At 36.4% G+C, this 24,411-nt stretch overlaps 1 protein-coding gene across 7 annotated transcripts in view; it reads right to left on the bottom strand.

The window, feature by feature from the left end:
• Window positions 1-486: 486 nt before the first annotated feature.
• Window positions 487-24,411, bottom strand: part of TRDMT1 (tRNA aspartic acid methyltransferase 1) — a 61,456-nt gene continuing 37,531 nt past the window's right edge. For 5 of the 7 annotated variants that reach the window (XM_030819242.1, XM_030819246.1, XM_030819243.1 and 2 more), the window contains 8 exons: window positions 19,628-19,699; window positions 18,945-19,010; window positions 17,782-17,851; window positions 16,622-16,705; window positions 14,920-15,263; window positions 12,152-12,209; window positions 10,975-11,104; window positions 1,014-2,894 (listed from right to left, as the gene is read on the bottom strand). In XM_030819242.1, coding sequence (XP_030675102.1) covers window positions 2,788-2,894; window positions 10,975-11,104; window positions 12,152-12,209; window positions 14,920-15,263; window positions 16,622-16,705; window positions 17,782-17,851; window positions 18,945-19,010; window positions 19,628-19,699 — 931 coding nt within the window. In that variant the 3' untranslated portion in view covers window positions 1,014-2,787. Of the gene's footprint in view, window positions 2,895-10,974; window positions 11,105-12,151; window positions 12,210-14,919; window positions 15,264-16,621; window positions 16,706-17,781; window positions 17,852-18,944; window positions 19,011-19,627; window positions 19,700-24,411 lie in introns of all 7 variants that reach the window. The other 2 variants (XM_003257684.3, XM_030819241.1) reach the window with 2 other exon arrangements.

Raw genomic sequence — 24,411 nt, 5'->3', positions numbered from 1 at the left:
CTTTTTGAGGAAGAATAAGTTGGCTGAAGGTTGGAGGTATTTTCTCATCTTTCCAGACACAGGGCAGTGCCCATGGTGCAGGTCTGATTTAACAACCAGAGCACCATGCCCAGGGTCCTCTGTGAAGGTGATGCTGTCATCCCTCTTTCTTGCCTGCCACTGAGGATTGTCAGGCTCTGACCCCTCCTACAATGACTACCCACCTCTTCAAAATCATTTTCCAATTATGACTCATTTTGTTTACATTAATTGATTTGGTCGTCTTTTAGAATTAGTTTTGGATCCTGAAGACATACTAAAAATATGAAGCAGGGTAATAAATACCTTAGAATTATCTGGCAAGCCATTTAAAAGAGCAGGGATGATGGTAAAAGGTGAATGAAAAATCAGTTTACTGTTAGGTATGCTGAAGACTGAATTACACATAGTTCTCCTGAAAATGAGAAGCTATGTTTTCTAACATCTGAATAAATGTACAAGTCCAAATATCAGGAAACAGAATTTCCAGCGCAAATTTTATATACAGCATTATTACCAAAACCATATAGCAAATATTCCATAAAATAACATTTGCCAAATTAATTATGCATACATATACATCTGCTAATTGAATGACACTGGTAGATACATCTTCATTAAGATGTGAGTTTTATGCTTGTTACTGTATATTTTCAATTACGAATTAAGGGCAAGAATCACCATCTTCCTATGAATACATTTCCATAATTTAAGAATTCCACTAAGCTACATTCTGTCTTCCAGTTTGTAAGCAAATGTCTCTACAGACCCTTCAAGTGTTTATAGTTGGTGCACAGTAACTCGACACTTATTTTGTATAATGTTGCTCAACGGAATGTGGGATACTATAATTATAGCATAATTATTCGTACTTACAGTAAAACTCTAAACCATTTTATTTAGAATATTTCAGCAGTGAACAGAACCTACATGAAAATGTGCCAAAATAATTTGCGATTGTTTACTGAAATTTATGAGACTTGTACTAGGCTCTGTCTGAACACATATGAAAAATGTAGATAGTGATAGTTTCTGTATATGGGCTGGCTTACAGCTTCCCTATATTCATATTTATCTATGAGTTCTGAAAAATTGGTAATAGAGTATGATTTTTTCAATTGCAGTAAAATATACATAATGTAAAATTTATCATTTTAACTATTTTTAAATATACAGTTGCAGTGGCATTAGGTACACTCACACTGTTGTGCAACCATCCTCCCCATCCACCTCCAGAACTTTCTCATCACCCCAATCAGAAACTTTGTATCCATTACGCAATAACTACCCATTCTCCCTCCCCGCATAGTGGCTCATTTCACTTCGCATAACGTACTCAAGGTTCATCCGTGTCACCGCATATGTCAGAATTTCCTTCCTGTGGAAGGCTGGTACTATTCCACTGCATGCACGGAACACACTTCCTGTATCCATGCATGGGTGAATGGGATGACACTTGGGCTGCTTCTACCTTTTGGCTACTGTAAATAATGGTGTTATAAACACTGGTGTACAAATATCTGTTCAAGTCCCTGCTTTCAATTCTTTGGGGTCTATAGCCAGAGGTGGAATCACTGAATCACAGGGTAATTCTATGTTGAATTTTGTGACGAACCTCCATAGTGTTTTCCAACAGTAGCTGAACCATTTTACGTTCCCAAAAGCAATGCACAAACTTCCAATTTATCCACCTCAAAATACTTGATTTTTAAGAAGAAAAATTTGAATTAAAACCTTGTAATATGATTTCTGGACTTGTTTCTTTTCATCTCTCTTCTCTTTGTCACTCGCTTTTATCACAAACCATAGAATTTATGATGCAAGACTTAGTTTGATTAGAAACCCTAATTCCAAGACGTCTGCTGAGGAAGAGAGACAGAGAAAGTTAAAAGTCATAAAAGTTAATTCAGAGTACACTCTGTATGTTGCCACAATAAAGAACAACTGGGGGAGGGGAGTAGTATCATATGACATGGGATCAGAGGGCAGCTTCCACCCTGAAATCTTAACATCATGCTACATTCCTCAGCGTGCAAAGGCAAATTCAACTCAGAAGCTGAGAAGACAAAAACAAGCTTTGATAATAGCCAACAAAAGGAAAGTACATACAAAATGAAGAAGGAAAAACGAGTTTTCTCCTTCAGACAGAGGCTGAGGAAAATGTAGATAATGTGCACCAACAGTTTCTGTGGCCGCTTGATGGAGAGGTAATCAAACATTTAGGATTATTTTTCCTGACATATTTTCAGACCGCTATATAAATTGAATAATGATAATTTGGTTTACACATCATATGCATTTGTTTAGATGAAATAAAGAAATATTTACAGGATTGGAAATTAAGTAAAACATTCGATGGGCTAGAATTAGAATCATTATTTTAAAATTAGAAATAAAAAACTTCTTTAATTAATATAAAAATATGTTATGCCTGTTATGACACTTCACAAGATACTCATGTAGACACTAAAGCTCTAGTGCTCCTTGATTTGTTTATAAAATCATTTTTAAAAAGAATATTCCACATATATACTTACCAGTTTCATATGAAAATATACTCTCCATAAAGCATAACAATAGTTCGTATTTTACAAAATACAGTAACATAAATTTGAGGAAACGTGGATTTTTTTTTATAAAATCCAAATTTCTTATTAAAGACAGATTAAAATAATTTAGTTCAATATCACCAGAATTAGTTCAAAACAGAATTTCAGAATTACTCTCTGAAAATGAAGGAATATCACATGACCATCTTTCAGAGTTATTTCAAAATGATTCATATAGGATTTTGATTAGTTTAGCTACTACATGCACATTGAGACTATTTCCAAGTAGGCGATAACGCTGTTTCACTGTTATCTTCTCAGGAAATCCTAAAAAGACAAAGAACAATTTAAAGAAACCATTTGTAATCACAATTTCCAGAGATGAAAGGATGTATCCTTTAGTAAGGGCACAGCGGTCATTTCATAAATAAATCACTAAGGTCTCCATGAAGTTTTATTAACAGAAGAGAATTTGGAGCCAAAAATATTCTATAACATTATATTGCCTACACAGTGAGATAGTAACACATCACATTATGTGTTATGCTCAGCACACACACACGTACACATATAATATCCACAGAACTCAGAGAAATACATGTATTAGTGCACTTTTTTAAAAAGCTGTGCCTGCCATTATTTCACAGTTCTTTCTTTGATTTAATAATCATTTTATGGATATAAATTGCATAGCATAAAAATCACCCATTTAAAGTGTACAATTAAGAGGTTGTTAATGTAGTCACTGAGATTTTCAAACATCCCCATTATCTAATTCCAGAATATTTTCATTACTTCAAAAAAAAATCTCATACCTATTAGCAGTCACTCCCTATTACCTCCCTGCCCCCAACCATTAATCTACTTTCTGTTTCTAGGGGTGTCTACTGGATTATATTTCATATAAATGGAGCCATAAAATATGTTGTCTTTTGTGTCTGGTTTCTTTAACTGAACATGTTTTAAAGGTTCATTCATGTCACAGCATGTACTAATACTTCATTCCCTGTTGTTGGTGAATAATATTCTATTGCATGAATTTACCATATTTTATTTTTCTATTCACTCATTCATAGACATTTGGATTGTATCTACTTTTTTGGCTGTTGAGAATAATGCTGTTATGAACATTCATGTATGCTTTTGCATAGACATATATTTTCAATTCTCTTGGATATATACATAGGGGTGAAACTGCTGGGTCACACAGTAACTCTATGTTTAATGTTTGAGGAACCATTAGACTGGTTTTCAAAGCACCTGCACCATTTTACATTCACACCCAGCAGTGTATGAGGGTTCCAATATCTCCACATCTTCATCAATACTATTATGGATTGTCTTTTCTATTTTAGCCATCTTAATGAGCATGAAGTAACATCACATTGTGATTCGATTTACATTTCCCTAAAAACTAACTAACATATTTTTAATGTGCTTATTGGCCATTTATCTATCCCTTTTGGAGAAATTTTGACTCAAATCCTTGCCCATTTTAAAATTGGATTTCTCTTTTTTTAATTGTTGAATTGTAAGAGTCCTTTACATATTCTGGATACAAGTCCCCCATGGTTGTTTTTACACTCTGCTTCCACAAATTGCCTTTCTCATATTGGACTTCCATTTGCTACATTCCTTTCTTAAAACAAAAAGGCCCATGGATCCCTCATATGCTGGAAGAAGGCCTTGCAAATATCAGCGTAAAAGACTGTCCATGTACAAGAGTGTGCACTATAATGTTAGTTATAATGTCAGGATTTCACATTCAGCATACTCTAGCATAGCAAGGAAATAAAGGAAAAATAACTTACATAAGAAAATGAAAAAAAAATTAGTATTAAGAATAGCAAAATTTCATATACTCGTGAGGACAGGAAGGTAAAATTAGTTACAATAAAGTTGCTTCATCGACACTTGACATTTTATTAACTGCAATAACATAACAGCAATTACTGTTGCAATTAAACATGATCATAAAGTTTCTATTCTAAAGATAATATCTTAGGCAAGCACATTATTTATCTAAAATTATTTACTTCCAAGTAGCCAGAGGTACAAATGCACCTACAAGCAGGCTTTTAGACTATCCCAGAGATGATCTTTTGCAATATTACAATTACCTCAGAAGGAAAGAAAGGTTTGAAAACAAACAAGTAAGATTTGTACAAATTATATCTATGTGTGTGTGCGCGTGTGTGTGTGCGTGTGTGTGTGTGTGTGCCCATCTGTGCATATTTCTTTAAATCTAAATTATTAGGTTGGCGCAAAAGCATTGCAGTTTTTGCCACTGAAAGTAAAGCATCTGTGCATATTTCTTTAAATCTAAACTATTAGGTTGGCACAAAAGTAACTGCAGTTTTTGCCATTGAAAGTGATGGCAAATTACTTTTGTACCAACCTAACAACTTGTGAAAAAAATGACAAAATTTTTTAAGTTAAAAGACAACCTTTAAAAAACTTAGATACATTAAAAATAACGATAATAATCATTAAAAACAAAGAAACAGAGGATGAACAAGGTCAAGATATCAGCTTTCACCCATAAGGGCAGGTTAGTGTTTTTCTTCAAAGGCCCGCTACCGCAGAATACGCACCACCAGTCACAGAACCAGGACAGAGCGTTTGGAAGGATCAATGCCGATCCATCACTGCCAGTAGACAAACAGCTCAAACAATGCCCATTTTTGGACCCAGGGTCAATAATGTTGGAAACACACATGAGGGACAGTTGTCTCACGGTGCTGCTCAGTGGTGACATCAGGGTAAGCTCAACGCCACAAACATATCACGTATTTTAAAAGGAGGTTCAGTAATTTCAAAGGCTGTTTTCCTAAGTATTATACATACATATTCAGAGAGCTTTGAAAAATTTTTTTACCCATTTAAAATTTTAAAAAATTAGGAAAATATTTATGAAATAAAGATTATAAAAGTAAATAAATGTTCATAAAGCAAGTCCTGAGTGACCTATAAACAGGCTTAGACTCCCACACAATAATAATGGGAGACTTTAACACCCCACTGTCAACATTAGACAGATCAACAAGACAGAAAGTTAACAAGGATACCCAGGAATTGAACTCAGCTCTACACCAAGCGGACCTAATAGACATCTACAGAACTGTCCACCCTAAATCAACAGAATATACATTTTTTTCAGCACCACACCACACCTATTCCAAAATTGACCACATAGTTGGAAGTAAAGCTCTCCTCAGCAAATGTAAAAGAACAGAAATTATAACAAGCTGTCTCTCAGACCTCAGTGCAATCAAACTAGAACTCAGAATTAAGAAACTCACTCAAAACCGCTCAACTACATGGAAACTGAACAACCTGCTCCTGAATGACTATTGGGTACATAACGAAATGAAGGCAGAAATAAAGATGTTCTTTGAAACCAATGAGAACAAAGACACAACATACCAGAATCTCTGGGACACATTTAAAGCAGTGTGTAGAGGGACATTTATAGCACTAAATGCCCACAAGAGAAAGCAGGAAACATCCAAAATTGACACCCTAACATCACAATTAAAAGAACTAGAAAAGCAAGAGCAAACACATTTAAAAGCTAGCAGAAGGCAAGAAATACCTAAAATCAGAGCAGAACTGAAGGAAATAGAGACACAAAAAACCCTTCAAAAAATGAATGAATCCAGGAGTTGGTTTTTTGAAAAGATCAACAAAATTGATAGACTGCTAGCAAGACTAATAAAGAAGAAAAGAGAGAAGAATCAAATAGACGCAGTAAAAAATGATAAAGGGGATATCACCACCGATCCCACAGAAATACAAACTACCATCAGAGAACACTATAAACACCTCTACGCAAATAAACTAGAAAATCTACAAGAAATGGATAAATTCCTCGACACATACACCCTCCCAAGACTAAACCAGGAAGAAGTTGAATCTCTGAATAAACCAATAACCGGCTCTGAAATTGTAGCAATAATCAATAGCTTACCAACCAAAAAAGAGTCCAGGACCAGATGGATTCACAGCCAAATTCTACAAGAGGTGCAAAGAGGAACTGGTACCATTCCTTCTGAAACTGTTTCAATCAATAGAAAAAGAGGGAATCCTCCCTAACCCATTTTATGAGGCCAGCATCATCCTGATACCAAAGCCTGGCAGAGACCCAACCAAAAAAGAGAATTTTAGACCAATATCCTTGATGAACATTGATGCAAAAATCCTCAATAAAATACTGGCAAACCGAATCCAGCAGCACATCAAAAAGCTTATCTACCATGATCAAGTGGGCTTCATCCACGGGATGCAAGGCTGGTTCAACATACACAAATCAATAAATGTAATCCAGCATATAAACAGAACCAAAGACAAAAACCACATGATTATCTCAATAGATGCAGAAAAGGCCTTTGACAAAATTCAACAACCTTCATGCTAAAAACTCTCAATAAATTAGGTATTGATGGGACGTATCTCAAAATAATAAGAGCTATCTATGACAAACCCACAGCCAATATCATACTGAATGGGCAAAAACTGGAAGCATTCCCTTTGAAAACTGGCACAAGACAGGGATGCCCTCTCTCACTACTCCTATTCAACATGGTGTTGGAAGTTCTGGCCAGGGCAATCAGGCAGGAGAAAGAAATAAAGGGTATTCAATTAGGAAAAGAGGAAGTCAAATTGTCCCTGTTTGCAGATGACATGATTGTATATCTAGAAAACTCCATTGTCTCAGCCAAAAATCTCCTTAACCTGATAAGCAACTTCAGCAAAGTCTCAGGATACAAAATCAACGTACAAAAATCACAAGCATTCTTATACACCAATAACAGACAAACAGAGAGCCAAATCATGAGTGAACTCCCATTCACAATTGTTTCAAAGAGAATAAAAGACCTAGGAATCCAACTTACAAGGGACATGAAGGACCTCTTCAAGGAGAACTACAAACCACTGCTCCATGAAATAAAAGAGGATACAAACAAATGAAAGAACATTCCATGCTCATGGGTTGGAAGAATCAATGTCGTGAAAATCGCCATACCACTCAAGGTAATTTATAGATTCAATGCCATCTCCATCAAGCTACCAATGACTTTCTTCACAGAATTGTAAAAAACCACTTTAAAGTTCATATGGAACCAAAAAGGAGCCCGCATCGCCAAGTCAATCCTAACCCAAAAGAACAAAGCTGGCGGCATCATGCTACCTGACTTCAAACTATACTACAAGGCTACGGTAACCAAAACAGCATGATACTGGTACCAAAACAGAGATATAGATCAATGGAACAGAACAGAGCCCTCAGAAATAATGCCACATATCTACAACTATCTGATCTTTGACAAACCTGACAAAAACAAGCAATGGGGAAAGGATTCCCTAGTTAATAAATGGTGCTGGGAAAACTGGCTAGCCATATGTAGAAAGCTGAAACTGGATCCCTTCCTTACACCTTAGACAAAAATTAATTCAAGATGGATTAAAGACTTACATGTTAGACCTAAAACCATAAAAACCCTAGAAGAAAACCTAGGCATTACCATTCAGGACATAGGCATGGGCAAGGACTTCATGTCTAAAACACCAAAAGCAATGGCAACAAAAGCCAAAATTGAGGAATGGGATCTAATTAAACTAAAGAGCTTCTGCACAGTAAAAGAAACTACCATCAGAGTGAATAGGCAACCTACAGAATGGGAGAAAATTTTCTCAACCTACTCATCTGACAAAGGGTTAATATCCAGAATCTACAATGAACTCAAACAAATTTACAAGAAAAAAACAAACAACCCCATCAAAAAGTGGGCAAAGGACACGAACAGACACTTCTCAAAAGAAGACATTTATGCAGCCAAAAAACACATGAAAAAATGCCCATCATCACTGGCCATCAGAGAGATGCAAATCAAAACCATAATGAGATACCATCTCACACCAGTTAGAATGGCCATCATTAAAAAGTCAGGAAACAACAGGTGCTGGAGAGGATGTGGAGAAATAGGAACACTTTTACACTGTTGGTGGGACTGTAAACTAGTTCAACCATTGTGGAAGTCCGTGTGGCAATTCCTCAGGGATCTAGAACCAGAAATACCATTTGACCCAGCCATCCCATTACTGGGTATATACCCAAAGGACTATAAATCACGCTGCTATAAAGACACATGCACACGTATGTTTATTGCGGAACTATTCACAATAGCAAAGACTTGGAATCCACCCAAATGTCCAACAATGATAGACTGGATTAAGAAAATGTGGCACATATACACCATAGAATACTATGCAGCCATAAAAAATGATGAGTTCATGTCCTTTGTAGGGACGTGGATAAAACCGGAAACCATCATTCTCAGTAAACTATCGCAAGGACAAAAAACCAAACACTGCATGTTCTCACTCATAGGTGGGAATTGAACAATGAGAACACATGGACACAGGAAGGGGAACATCACACTCCGGGGACTGTTGTGGGGTAGGGGGAGCAGGGAGGGATAGCATTAGGAGCTATACCTAATGCTAAATGATGAGTTAATGGGTGCAGCACACCAACATGGCACATGGATACATATGTAACAAATCTGCACATTGTGCAAATGTACCCTAAAACTTAAAGTATAATAATAATAAAATAAAAAAAGTAAAATGTTAAAAAAAAGTAAATAAATGGCTCATTCTAAAAATGAAAGCTAAAACAAATTTTACATTATGTCTCAGATATTATATAAAAATTTCCTATACATGAACTCATTTAACTATCACAATAACTCTATGAAGTAGGAGTTATGATTATCCTCATTTTACAGACAAGTAAACTAAAGAAGGGAACGGTTAAGGTGGGGCTGGGATATGAAATCCCTCAGTCTGACTCTGGGCTCTGTGCTCCTTACCAAGGTTCAGTATTACCAAAGTGACTACTGCCCTTTGAAAACAAAAAAGCACTGGAATAAAGCTGAGGAATTCATTTTAATTAGATAGTTAATCTCTTTTCTGTCTTCAAGAGTATGTCTGATTGCTCATCTGAAAAAAGGAAAAAAAAATAGTAGCTAGGAAAGCAGACTAGGAATGAGAATTCTTGAGTCTAATTCTCAGCTCTTTGTTTTGTAATGCTCTCACTCATTTTGTGACAAAAACTACAAGGAAAGTTTGTGTTTTTCTTAAACAACACTCCCCAGGATATTTGGGACAAAAATGAGATCACCAAGAAAGAGGCAGGGAGTGCAAAATAAACCTGGTTGATGCGACTACGCTCAGAGAATCAATTACCAAGAGGGTAGTCAAATTATAATGGCAGTTTGTTCCCTATGTACAAAATGGTTGTGTTCCAAAACCTCAGCTTAAATCCATTATTTAGAATTTGAAACATGATCTATTAAATCCATTATTTATTTAAGGGATAGTGCCATATTAATATTACAAAAGTATTGGACTTAACAAAGTTTGACTTTTCTGCATTCGAACTCTCAGAGTCCTCAAAAGCACATTTCCTCCTTCTCTAGCCAGGGAAGCATGCTAGGGAGGTCAGTTTTTCTCCCAGCCCATCAGCCAGGTACTGGGAGCATGCCCACCCCAGGCCTACGAAACCCACAGCCTCCTCAGAGCTGAGAGGACTGGCCCTGGTAGTGGGATCAGGGAGATGGGCTGGAGCATCTCTGAGAAGGCCAAAGCAGTATGTCCAATCTCTTCAGAGCACCAGTCCTTGGACTTCCTGGACTGCCAATGGAGTTAGGCCTTTGACTTTCTCATTCTACAACTAAATCTTCCCATTTGTTCTTGAGATTCCTTCCTGTAGATCCCCAATCTTTCATCAATTCTGTGTCAATTCATCTCATGTGTCAATTTCATCTTCTGAGTCCCCCTTTCGTTCCATTATGAAAGCTCCTTCCTAGGCAGCCTCTCCACCTCCTCTTTCTCCACCTACCCCTTGTAGGGAAGGACAGGGGTACACAGCTGACACAGGTGTATCTCTGAGGAGAATAAATACAAATACACCCCCACCCTTCCAAAATAATCCCTCAACTGCCTTTTAATTTATAAAAAAGGCAATCGAAAGCATTCTTTCACAAGCTCTAGTGTGGGGTCATTAGGAGAGGACCTCTGGAAAAGAAAATAAGCTGGAAAGGGGACGCTATGCACAGCCATCTGTGGAAAGAGGCGAGGAGTTGCCAATGTGACCCTTCTAGCCATGCCAACCTCTGTGGCCCACTAGTGGAGTTAGAGAGAGGGAGAATGAGTCAGGAGAGAACCAAATGAGGCAGTTATGAGGGGAAAGAGGGCAGAAAGATGCCATAAATGGCATGATCAGGAAAGGAAAGAGGTTTCTTGAACCCATTTGTTTAGGCAAGTCCTAGACACACAAGTCCCTAAAGATTTTTGAAAGTTTTAATACGTGAAGGCTGAATTCTGCATGTATCCTACATACCGAACTCTGGAGGAAATCCAAGGAGATTTGCTATTTCTTTAGGAGTGAAATATCGCAGTTTAAGCATTAACAGCTTTGTTATCTGTTGTTCTTGTGACAAATTGGTAAGGGATTTGTAGACATTCTCAACCTGTAAGAAAATACCCAAGATAAGTAAAAAAGTAATGTGCAACTAGATTTAAGATCTCCTGCTGTGAGATAGTTTAAACTCGACGAACATACAGTCTGCTGTAACACACAGTGGCAAAGTGCACAGGACAAAATGGCTCTGTATAATAGACTACATATTGGCTCGATAAGGGCAATGTAAACTTTGAAAAGAAAAAAAGGTTAACATTCAACAGTTCAGGATATTTTTCAGGGTGTCTGTCATTTCTGAGCCCTTAAAACAAAATCATAAGAGTATAAGCAATAAATGACAATATAAAAGAAATATAGTGAAAAATGCAAAAGAAGCTTGACAAAATAACGAAGTCAATTTTACAATAAAACAGGAGAATCATTAAAACTTTTATTTTTTTATACTCAGTTTCATCAAGATACTTCCTTAAAATGATTAAATATATTAAGCAAATATAACTTCTCAAATCCAGACATTCAATTGCCTATAACAGAATTTTTACCATGGGTAAATTTTATTAGTAGTTAAAAGTTTGAATCAGTATAAAAGATAATGTGATCTCACTTTAAAATTATTCAAAAAAATATAAAACTTGCTATATATTAGACTTGTATTCAACTATGACACCATGAAGAGTTAACAACTGAAGTATTCATAAAGCACATTGCCAAGATTTTTTTTTTCCTTAAAAGGAAGTTTTATAGTGTGTGCTGCAAAGAGGGCTCCAATATTAAGATGTTTGTACAACATTTTAGAGAACATTAACTATTGTAGGCTGAGTTTCAACTTACTATTTATGGAATAAAAGAAAAGCAGAAGGTAAAAATAAGAAAAAGAAAAACATAAAACATTCCTTGTGCATATGCTCATGCAGAGCAACAAGAAAAAGATTTATTCAACAGTAATAAAATATTATATATATGAATATACTTATGAATGAATAAAATATATATTCATGGCCAGATGAATGCATAAAATTATTTCAATGTTCTCAAAGTATTAAACAACTTTAGTTAAAAATTTTAAAGTGTTTTAGCTTTAAAACATGCATAGTACCTGCACATCCTCTGCAGTCTGTAACACAGACCCTGTCCCTTCTATGTAGCTTCCATATCTGAAAAATCAACACAACTATTATGCGGCACCTGATGTATGTGTTAATGCTAAATTTCTTAAATATTTATTGAATGAATTAATCTACACAGTTACATCCTTCTGAAATATCTTGAATAATGTCACATAAATATCCTTTGTAGGTAAAAAATTACTAGGTAAAAGACATAATATAGTTCCATTTAAATGTCTCATAAATGGGCTGGGCACAGTGGCTAATGCCTGTAATCCCAGCACTTTGGGAGGCCCAGGCGGGTGGATCACCTGAGGTCAGAAGTTTGAGGTCAGCCTGGCCAACATGGTGAAATCCCGTCTCTACTAAAAATATAAAAAAAATTAGCCAGGCGTGGTGGTGCGTGCCTACGTCAGGAGGCTGAGGTAGGAGAATCTCTTGAACCTGGGAGGCGGAGGTTGTAGTGAGCCGAGATCACACCACTGCACTCCAGCCTGGGCAACAGAGTGAGACTCTGTCTCAAAAAAATGATAATAATAATAAATAATAAATGTCTCAGAAATGAAACCTGGCACAGTTTTTTGAGTTGAGTAAATACCACTGAATGATGAACTATAAATTGTCATTTCTTTTTATTAATTGTCCTGTCTTGAATGTTCATCACTGGAAAGGATGCACTTTATATTCAAATATAATTCAATATTGGCTCCCTTGCCACATTAACCTAAATGTTGTATAGGTGAAAAGAAATCACTGCCATTTTTATCATGCCTGAACCATCATTTCCTCTCAGGAACCCACCACCCTGCTCTCTAACACCACAGCAAACACAGCGACACTGAGCCTATGTCTGCTTGTCATTTAACACAGTACGATTTTATGATCACTTTCACACAACAATCAGACCATTATATAAAAATTGCATAGAAAGTACAAAACACTTCAGAAATGCAAGTCATTAGCAGTATTTCTCTCTCTAAGATTATTGTCAAGCTGGCCATTCACATATTAGCATTATTTCTTTTTCACAAAGAAAACAGTTTAAAATAAGAATTAGAGGGAAAAAGTCAAACCAGGAAAAAAATAATTTTTTTCAAACTGTCTTTTTCATATATATTACACATACAAATATGTGTGTATATACACATAGTATCTATACCAAAATAAATTTTACAATCAGGCTTCTTTTATGCCATCTTCATAATTAGAAAAGAATTTCAAGGTTGTTTTTTATTACAAAATTGCTAAGTCTTATTTTATGAGAGTCCTAAACAGAACCTATTGAACTTAGTAACTGACAACAGCCCAGTGAAGTCTTTCAAGGTAACGGAAAGCAATAAACCCTTTCCCCTGAAGTACGAGGGCAGAGTATAATAAAGTCAGAATGACTCTGGTATGGTTCTATTGGGGTACAGTGTATCATACAAGATATTAACAGCCTAGAAGGTAAGAATAGAAAGCCTGAATTGACAAATCATACAACTACCTATCAAATGAGGTTGAGTAGCATTCAGAAAGCAGAGATAGAGATCCTTGGCAAAATTTTTCTTTTTTTTTTTTTTGAGACAAGAGTCTCACTCTGTCGCCCACGTTGGAGTGCAGGGGTATGATCTCAACTCACTGCAACCTCTGCCCCCCAGATTCAAGCAATTCTCCTGCCTCAGTCTCCCAAGTAGCTGGGACTGCAGGCGCCCACCACCATGCCTGGCCAATTTTTGTAGTCTTCGTACAGACAGGGTTTCACCCTGTTGACCAGGCTAGTCTCAAACTCCTGACCTCAGGTGATCTACCTGCCTCAGCCTCCCCAAGTGTTGGGATTACAGGCATCAGCCACCGTGCCCGGCCAAAATTTTTCTTAAAAAGGTCTAATTTTTCCCCTTTCTAGGTTTAAAAAAATTACTAAGAAATGTATTAAATGTTAAAGAAATAACCCAAAGGAAGCCCTCTAAATGTTCATGAATAGGTAACCAGTAAAGTAAATTACAGAATATACCTATACCATGAAAACAGAAAGTCCTTTAAGTACTGATATGCGATGATATTCTATTTATATTGTGCAGTGAAAAAAGGGGCATATATATAGTATCCTGCCATTTACTTATAAAGGGGGATAAAATATACATGGATATTTAAATACACTTTCAGATACAATACCTCTGGAAGATTATACAGTAAACTGATATCATTGGTTGAATGTGGGGAGAAGAACTGAATGGTCAAGAGACAGAAATGGAAGGGAGTCTTAGAATCTTAGTTATCTTTTGAATTGGAAACCATGGGCATATATTATTTATGTAAAAACCTGAAAAAAATTTAAATTTAAAAGTTACCCTAATATTCTCCAGATAACTCAATATTACTTCTTTAGTTTAAAATTTAATTTCTTATTATACATTGATCATAAGAGTGAACACAATTCTTTGAGGTATGATGTGCCACAGAAGTGCTAAAGAATTAGCAAGCAATAGTCTACAGAAACCATGTTTCTACTATGGGTATTTAAGTTCCTATGAAGGTCACCAAACAAATGACATTGTCTTTTATGAGCACTTTTGTGGGTGGTGCACATAATGTTCTGCCAAACGGAATTTTTACTTGTGTTCTATTGGAACATGAAGCAGGCAATTAAGGGAAAATACATCATTCTAGCAAAAACATTTTATAAAATGCTCCTTGTTTTTAGAAGAACTTAAAGAAACAACAGCTTTAAAAAACCTGGTTATTTTGGATACAGGATGAATAGATCTTTAAAACCTACCCTTTGGTAAAGCACACGGACCTTCTACAAGTGGGCTGAACAATATCTAATAGAAGAGCATATCGCAGCAATGACTTTGGTGGTAAAAGATACTGGTTCATGTCAGTGTCATCTTCAAGAAAATCTTTTAGCATTTTCACGGAGAGATCACTATCTTGTTGATTTTTCCTGTGAATTTCTTCTGCAGTTTCAAGCTTAAAAAGAATGGCATCTTTTCCAGAACACTGCATGCTGCTATCAAAGCTAATATTTGGTTCAATGTTCTTTTCTTGAATTTTATTTTCTACATCCATCGCATATTTTTGTGGATGTACAGATTCAATTTTGGGGAACTCCATCAGTACCTGGCATTACATAAAAATACACAAATTGTGAAAAGTTTCATTAAAAATAAGAGAAATTAATAATGTCCAGTCAACATTATGAAAAAAACCTCATTTAGTCTTTACGGGGTTGCCATTAAAAGATAGAAATTGTGGTTTACTTGTATTTGTAAAAGTTATTACAAGTTATTAACCATACAGCTATATTGTCATCTCGTTACAGATGATTTATTTCATGGATTAGTGTTTACGGTATTTATTAATAAAAACATTCAATAAACTAACAGAAAGTATATACTGAATATAGATAAATCATATTTGTAGCCTATTTGGAAAAGAAGTTTAGAAAGCAAGACTAACATTTCCAGAAAACATGTTTCGAATCAAGTTTTGCCATACTCCTTCATTAAAAATGAAAAACCAAAACATAGCTATGGTCTAAAGGAAAAACAGCAATTAAAAAAAGAAAAGCGATTTTCACTGCGAAGGATTATTTCTACTCATGAGTCCCATGGGAAAAACTTGCTTCTGCAAAACATATAACCAGGTATAAAGTCCTATTTTGTAAAAGGAAAACCATTCCAGGAATTTTTAATAATGAAGTCTTTGAAGTCAGTCTATGAAGTTAATATTAACGTAATATAAAGTATAAGGTATATTAACTTTACATTGGAATTGGCTACTATGGAAAGGGAGCAATATTAGGATTATTTTATAAAGGGATTGAGTTGACACTACCAATCCCTTATTAGTAGACGTGACTTTTGTGTCCTTACCTATGACAGTTAAGGAGAGTTTCGCTGAAATTTTGAAATTCAGTTATCCATCCCCATTTTTTGACCTAAGCACGTAAAACTGCTGACATAATTAGAGATTCTATCTGTAGCAATTAAGCATTTTATTCTAGCTTGTACTAATCATTACTATATTTTAATCAATTAAGCTAAATAGCACTGGCTTTAAAGAAAATGCAACCCATGTGTTAAAATATTTGTAAGCCACTTTTAAGAAAAAATAATAAATTTTATCAAAAGTAACCAATAGCTTCTATGGGAAGGATAAAATGATAAATGCAAAATAGTCTACAGGCAAAAGGGAAATTATGGGGGAAGGAGGAAGATAACAATACTAATGATAAGTTTTTTAACTCATTTGTTTTCTAATGAGGAAAAGAAAAATTGTTTGTTTTTGTTTTAAAACAATAAAAGTGGCAAGAGGAAAACGGTCTTGAAGATGGACCTAGGGCATGGTCTATACTTCAGATTCTATAGGACACAGAGACACCTACACAAAGTAGTTCTTGAAAATAAATTAGCAGACTAATACATATTTATAATAAATAAGCCATAATACTCATAACAAAATTCCAATAATAATACCTGACCAGGGGCTTGAAAAGGTAATGGCTCTGACTGAAGCTTTGCAATAAGAAAATATCGTAGCCTTGAATTTGGAATGCCAAGCTGTAAGCAAAGCAAAGCAGTTAGTTACTCTAGAAAATCAGAGACAGCAGCACTAACTTTAGCACCAAGTTAAACAACAACAACAAAAAACTCATACGAGCCTACATTTAGCTTCTACCAGAGCAAAATTTGCTATGGATTTGTAGAAGACTCCATTGTAGTATATTCTAAACTATTAAGTTGCTACTTTGTACTATTATTTGAATGAGTTAAAGATTGATGCTGACAAATATATCTACAAGTCACTTCCATTTTATATTTCCCAGCTAAGACGTAGTATAGATATTTTTACATTCATTATTGATAATATAGTAATAATTTAAAAATTCAAATATAGTTATTCTTGGCTATTTATTACCTCATTTTGTTAAAAAAGGATGATTCGCTGTGTTTTACAAGCTAAAAGGCAATAAATATGAAATACATTTAAAGAGATCAAATACGTTGCCAATTTCCACAGCTTGTATCTTGAATTTTTGTAATGGGTTTTCTATTAATTTCTGGGCAAAGAACAATATAATATGGCTAAAGATTACAAGAAACTAACAAGAACAATAACAAAAAGCTGACAGCAACACTTGCAAAATTCAAATCTGTCAAATAACTTGTCTTATCATGATCAATTACTTAAATTTCTTATCCATGAAATGGAAGCAGTGTTTTCAACTTAATGTTATGTCCCCAAAGCAGTAATTAGAAAGTTACTACATGTTTATTTTGTTTTCTATTTTGGATTATTTTGAAACATTAACATTATTAATTATTAACATTATTAACACCGAGTTTGGAAATACCAAACTTGACATATTTTCAAAATATGCTATCCTTTGCTCTCTAAAAGAGAAATATAGTCTCTCTTTCAAGCTATATAATTTTTTTCATAAAATAAGTATGAATGAATTTATATGCATGCACTAAATTCTGTGGGAAGGAAGACCCATAATCTAAACTATTTTCAGAGTTTACATATAATATTATCCAACATAAAGCCATTCTGCTTATCGAATCAAATTCTCTTTGGGAAAAAAAGCCTTTAAATTATAATTTATATAAGCATTTATAACTGTGGTACCTACAGAGGTTGGAGATAATAGAAACTCTTGGTACTGAAAGCCACAATTTTCTATTGTTTGTATCAAGAGGTCTCTAAAAAGAAAAAAAAAAAAGCTTTAATTCTTTACTTGGAAAGGGGGTTCTTATTTAAAGAACGTACACAAAAACTGGGGTTTTTTTGTTTGTTTTCTTGTTTTTTCGTTTTTTTTTGAGACAGAGTCTCACTCTGTCGCCCAGACTGGAATGCAATGGTGCAATCTCGGCTCACTGCATCCTCCGCCTCCCGGGTTCAAGCAATTCTCTGCCTCAGTCTCCTGAGTAGCTGGGATTCCAGGCACACACCACCATGCCCAGCTAATTTTTTTGTATTTTTAGTAGAGGCGGGGTTTCACCATCTTGGCCGGCTGGTCTTGAACTCCTGACCTCATGATCCACCCGCCTCGGCCTCCCAAAGTGCTGGATTACAGGCATGAGCCACCACGTCCGGCCCACAAAACCTCATTTTAAGTGAAAACTGTAACTTCACTTGTTTAGAAAGATAATGACCCTACGTTTTTACTGAGTTCAGCACCTGAGAAATAATATTGAATCAAAAGATACAGATAATTCTTTATTACAAATAAAAAAAGCTGCCAGATAAATTATCCAAACTGATGAAACTTAGAATTGCTAATCTAGTGATGATCAATCTGCCATGGGAACTAGAACTTTATCTTCAAGGTGGCCAGTCAGATAGGAGCACTGTTACAGACAGCAGCTGACTCAAGAACTCGGGTGGATGCTTTCTCTCCAGCTGAGCCACCATCTGAAAGAACCCCGACACAGGGATTCCTCCTGCATCCAACTGTAGGGCAGAAAATACTTGTCAACAGGACCAATTCTTACTGAAAACATTTCTACTTCCACAGAAATAAGCACCAATATAAATGACTAAAATTGAGAAATGCCATTCTTACCAACCACTTACTCTAGAAAAATTCAAAAATATCAAAATAGAAGAGAATCGGTTGAACAAAACTTTGTAATACTTTACATTATTAGTCAAAATCAATATTGATGAATAAAACATTTAATATATAAAATGTCAGAATGTATGCACTGGTTTTTAAGATTTTTATTTCACAACAGTTCCTACTATAAGATATACCAAGTCTAAGATGTATGCAAGACAAATACATTTTTTTACCTTGTAGAAGATACTTCAAAACCTTTAACATTCTCCAAAAGAATATACTTTGGTAATTTTTGTAATCTAAAAAAAAACAAACAAATGGAATTCTAAATATCTCCTTACTAAGAAGAAAAAGTAAAGAAAATCATTACTTGTGGGAAATATAAGGTAAGCAATTTTCTGAACTCTTTTTAAAATGGAATTTTATAAGGCTGGAGACAACTTATATTCTATTCATTTTTCCCTTAAACACAGCCTACTTGATAAAGTTAACATCTGAAATGTTGATTTCCATTGGAGTTTATGTCAAACATGGGTTCACACAGAGCCTCTGTGGTGACAACTGAAAGGGCTGCTACTCACACAGAAGGGTGGCTTTAAGGGTTTGCACATATTTCCAGGCCATTGGTAACAGCATTCACTAACATTAGCACCATCTGCATCAACACTATGAGCAGAGGCAGTAGAATCTAGCTAGTAGGCTGTGATTCCCTGTCACTCACTGTGGCGGCAAGCATGGAATTGTGAAACATTTGCAGTTACTCTATTAGTCGTGGTAGAAGAAGATAAATGACATACCCAATATCTCAAGGGAGCATGTATAAATGGCTATCCTCTACAAAATGACAAACATCACATTCTTCCAGACCTGGAGTTTCAAATTAAAGGTAAGCTTGTACAGGAACATAAGTTTTTACCTTGGGAGAATATCTAGAATATATAAGAAGCTATTCGTCCTTGAATCAGTCATATCACCCTGCCGGCCAATCCTAAAGGGGTAAAAAAACACACACACACAGGAAGTTTATCAAGAATCTGATAAAAAGATGTCAAATCATTTTTTAAGTCAAAACAGAGAATAAAAATAAGTTGGTCCCTACAAAAAATAGGGTCATCTTTCTTGTTACAGAGAAGGAAATACATTTATTCATTTAAAAAGAAAAAAGGGGTCCAGGCGCAGAGGCTCACGCCTGTAATCCCAGCACTTTGGGAGGTTAGGCAGGTGGATCACTTGAGGCCAGGAGTTCAGGACCAGCCTGGCCGACATGGTGAAACCCCATCTCTACTAAAAATACAAAAATTAGGCCAAGCGTGATGGCTCACATCTGTAATCCCAGCACTTCGGAAGGCTGAGGTGGGCAGAACACTTGAGCCCGGGAGTTCCAGACCAGCCTGGTCAAAATGGCAGAACTCCATCTCTATTAAAAATGCAAAAATTAGCCGGGCGTGGTGGGGCACACCTGTAATCCCACCTACTCAGGAGGCTGAGGCACAAGAATCACTTGAACCTGGAAGGCAGAGGTTTAACAGAAAAAAATCCTTACATATATAATAAGTACACTTAAAATTTATCTTTATAAAACAATATGACAAATGACTTACATTAATCAAAAAAGAACAAGAAGTCAATGCAGAATAAAACCAACTGCTCTCTTAAAATCACTTTGTTTAGGAAAACACACACAAATGTGCTGGCTGACTACACTTTTTGCTCTCCCCTTGGTGATATAACCAGAGTTGAGATGAATGAGCTGCTGAATGGAGCAGCAACCTGAAGCTAATGGCACTGGTGGGCAATCTAAGCCAATCAAAGCAGTAGATAAAACTAACACAATTTTGTCCAAAGTAAATAGGAGAGACTTAAGCTGAAGTCTAGATTCTATAAGCAGGAGGAGCAACTTGGTTAGAGTAACTAGGGTCAAAACAAGTCATGTAAACAGGCAGTATTTGGGCTAGCAAATAGATCCTACAAGTAAGATTCACAACATGACCAAAGAAAAAGCAGAAATGAAGACTTGAATTGAGCCTGAGCAGCAGGAGCAGAGGACCAGCGTTCAAAAACGTGTGTAGAGGGAAATTTACAGCACTAAATGCCCACAAGAGAAAGCAGGAAAGATCCAAAACTGACACCCTAACATCACAATTAAAAGAACTAGAGAAGCAAGGGCAAACATGTTCAAAAGCTATCAGAAGGCAAGAAATAACTAAGATCAGAGCAGAACTGAAGGAAATAGAGACACAAAAAACCCTTCAAAAAATCAATGAATCCAGGAGCTGGTTTTTTGAAAAGATCAACAAAATTGATAGACCACTAGCAAGACCAATAAAGAAGAAAAGAGAGAAGGATCAAATACACGCAATAAAAAATGATAAAGGGGATATCATCACCGATCCCACAGAAATACAAACCACCATCAGAGAATACTATAAACACCTCTACGCAAATAAACTAGAAAATCTAGAAGAAATGGATAAATTCCTCGACACATACACCCTCCCAAGACTAAACCAGGAAGAAGTTGAATCTCTGAATAGACCACTAACAGGCTTTGAAATTCAGGCAATAATTAATAGCTTACCAACCAAAAAGAGTCCAGGACAAGATGGATTCACAGCCAAATTCTACCAGAGGTACAAAGAGGAGCTGGTACCATTCCTTCTGAAACTATTCCAATCAATAGAAAAAGAGGGAATCCTCCCTAACTCATTTTATGAGGCCAGCATCATCCTGATACCAAAGCCTGGCAGAGACACAACCAAAAAAGAGAATTTTAGACCAATATCCCTGATGAACAACGATGCAAAAATCCTCAATAAAATACTGGCAAACCGAATCCAGCAGCACATCAAAAAGCTTATTCACCACGATCAAGTCGGCTTCATCCCTGGGATGCAAGGCTGGTTCAACAAACGCAAATCAATAAACATACTCCAGCATATAAACAGAACCAAAGACAAAAACCACATGATTATCTCAATAGATGCAGAAAAGGCCTTTGACAAAATTCAACAACCTTCATGCTAAAAACTCTCAATAAATTAGGTATTGATGGGATGTATCTCAAAATAATAAGAGCTATCTATGACAAACCCACAGCCAATATCATACTGAATGGGCAAAAACTGGAAGCACTCCCTTTGAAAACTGGCACAAGACAGGGATGCCCTCTCTCACCACTCCTATTCAACATAGTGTTGGAAGTTCTGGCCAGGGCAATCAGGCAGGAGAAGGAAATACAGGGTATTCAATTAGGAAAAGAGGAAGTCAAATTGTCCCTGTTTGCAGATGACATGATTGTATATCTAGAAAACCCCATCGTCTCAGCCCAAAATCTCCTTAACCTGATAAGCAACTTCAGCAAAGTCTCAGGATACAAAATCAATGTGCAAAAACCACAAGCATTCTTATACACCAATAACAGACAAACAGAGAGCCAAATCATGAGTGAACTCCCATTCACAATTGCTTCAAAGAGAGTAAAATACCTAGGAATCCAACTTACAAGGGACATGAAGGACCTCTTGAAGGAGATCTACAAACCACTGCTCCATGAAATAAAAGAGGATACAAACAAATGAAAGAACATTCCATGCTCATGGGTAGGAAGAATCAATATCATGAAAATGCCCATACCGCCCAAGGCAATTTATAGATTCAATGCCATCTCCATCAAGCTACCAATGACTTTCTTCACAGAATTGGAAAAAACCACTTTAAAGTTCATATGGAACCAAAAAAGAGCCCGCATTGCCAAGTCAATCCTAACCCAAAAGAACAAAGCTGGCGGCATCATGCTACCTGACTTCAAACTATACTACAAGGCTACAGTAACCAAAACAGCATGGTACTGGTACCAAAACAGAGATATAGACAAATGGAACAGAACAGAGCCCTCAGAAATAATGCCACATATCTACAACTATCTGATCTTTGACAAACCTGACAAAAACAAGAAATGGGGAAAGGATTCCCTAGTTAATAAATGGTGCTGGGAAAACTGGCTAGCCATATGTAGAAAGCTGAAACTGGATCCCTTCCTTACACCTTAGACAAAAATTAATTCAAGATGGATTAAAGACTTACATGTTAGACCTAAAACCATAAAAACCCTAGAAGAAAACCTAGGCAATACCATTCAGGACATAAGCATGGGCAAGGACTTCATGTCTAAAACACCAAAAGCAATGGCAACAAAAGCCAAAATTGAGGAATGGGATCTAATTAAACTAAAGAGCTTCTGCACAGCAAAAGAAACCACCATCAGAGTGCACAGGCAACCTACAGAATGGGAGAAAATTTTTGCAATCTACTCATCTGACAAAGGGCTAATATCCAGAATCTACAATGAACTCAAACAAATTTACAAGAAAAAAACAAACAACCCCATCAAAAAGTGGGCGAAGGACATGAACAGACACTTCTCAAAAGAAGACATTTATGCAGCCAAAAGACACATGACAAAATGCTCATCATCACTGGCCATCAGAGAGATGCAAATCAAAACCACAATGAGATACCATCTCACACCAGTTAGAATGGCCATCATTAAAAAGTCAGGAAACAAGTGCTGGAGAGGATGTGGAGAAATAGGAACACTTTTACACTGTTGGTGGGACTGTAAACTAGTTCAACCATTGTGGAAGTCAGTGTGGCGATTCCTCAGGGATCTAGAACTAGATATACCATTCGACCCAGCCATCCCATTACTGGGTATATACCCAAAGGATTATAAATCACCCTGCTATAAAGACACATGCACACGTATGTTTATTGCGGCACTATTCACAATACCAAAGACTTGGAACCAACCCAAATGTCCAACAATGATAGACTGGATTAAAAAAATGTGGCACATATACACCATGGAATACTATGCAGCCATAAAAAAGGATGAGTTCATGTCCTTTGTAGGGACATGGATGAAGCTGGAAACCATCATTCTACGCAAACTATCGCAAGGACAAAAAAAACAAACACCGCATGTTCTCACTCATAGGTGGGAATTGAACAATGAGAACACATGGACACAGGAAGGGGAACATCACACACTGGGGCCTGTTGTGGGGTGGGGGAAAGTGGGGAGGGATAGCATTAGGAGATACACCTAATGTAAATGACGAGTTAATGGCTGCAGCACACCAACACGGCACATGTATACATATGTAACAAACCTGCACGTTGTGCACATGTAAAGTATAATTTAAAAAAAAGCATGCTATTTATCTTCAGAGTCTTAAATAAGTTACTTGGCATCACTGGTCAGTTTCCTCACACCTGATGGCAGAATCAAAACCATCAGTGGATCTGAGGTTCAGCTATGGGATTAGACTGGATGTGAACAGACTTCTCAGCAATCTGCCGTTCTTATTCGTCCTTTCCTGTCAGACTTTCACATGAGGACTACAGAATCAGTTACTCCTGCAATCAGCAGCTGGAGCTGTGCTAAGACAAGTGGGAGGTGGGAGTAGGACAGCTACGGGGCCCTCTGCAGTATTACCTGAGGCTTCACAGAGCTGGAGCTGCATTCCACTGTGTATATCCTGCTCACTGTACTCCACAGGCCACACTCTTGCATGTGCCTAGAGCCACCCTGAGATGGAATGGCCTCTGCCTCCTCTGATAAACTCCTAATCTACTTCTGGACACAGTTCAGACATCACCTCTGAAAGAATTCCCTTCTCTTGGCATGCAGCAAGCCCT

This window comes from Nomascus leucogenys, chromosome 9, assembly GCF_006542625.1.
Source record: "Nomascus leucogenys isolate Asia chromosome 9, Asia_NLE_v1, whole genome shotgun sequence".
NCBI lineage: Eukaryota > Metazoa > Chordata > Mammalia > Primates > Hylobatidae > Nomascus > Nomascus leucogenys.
This window is presented reverse-complemented; position numbering and strand designations above follow the sequence as displayed.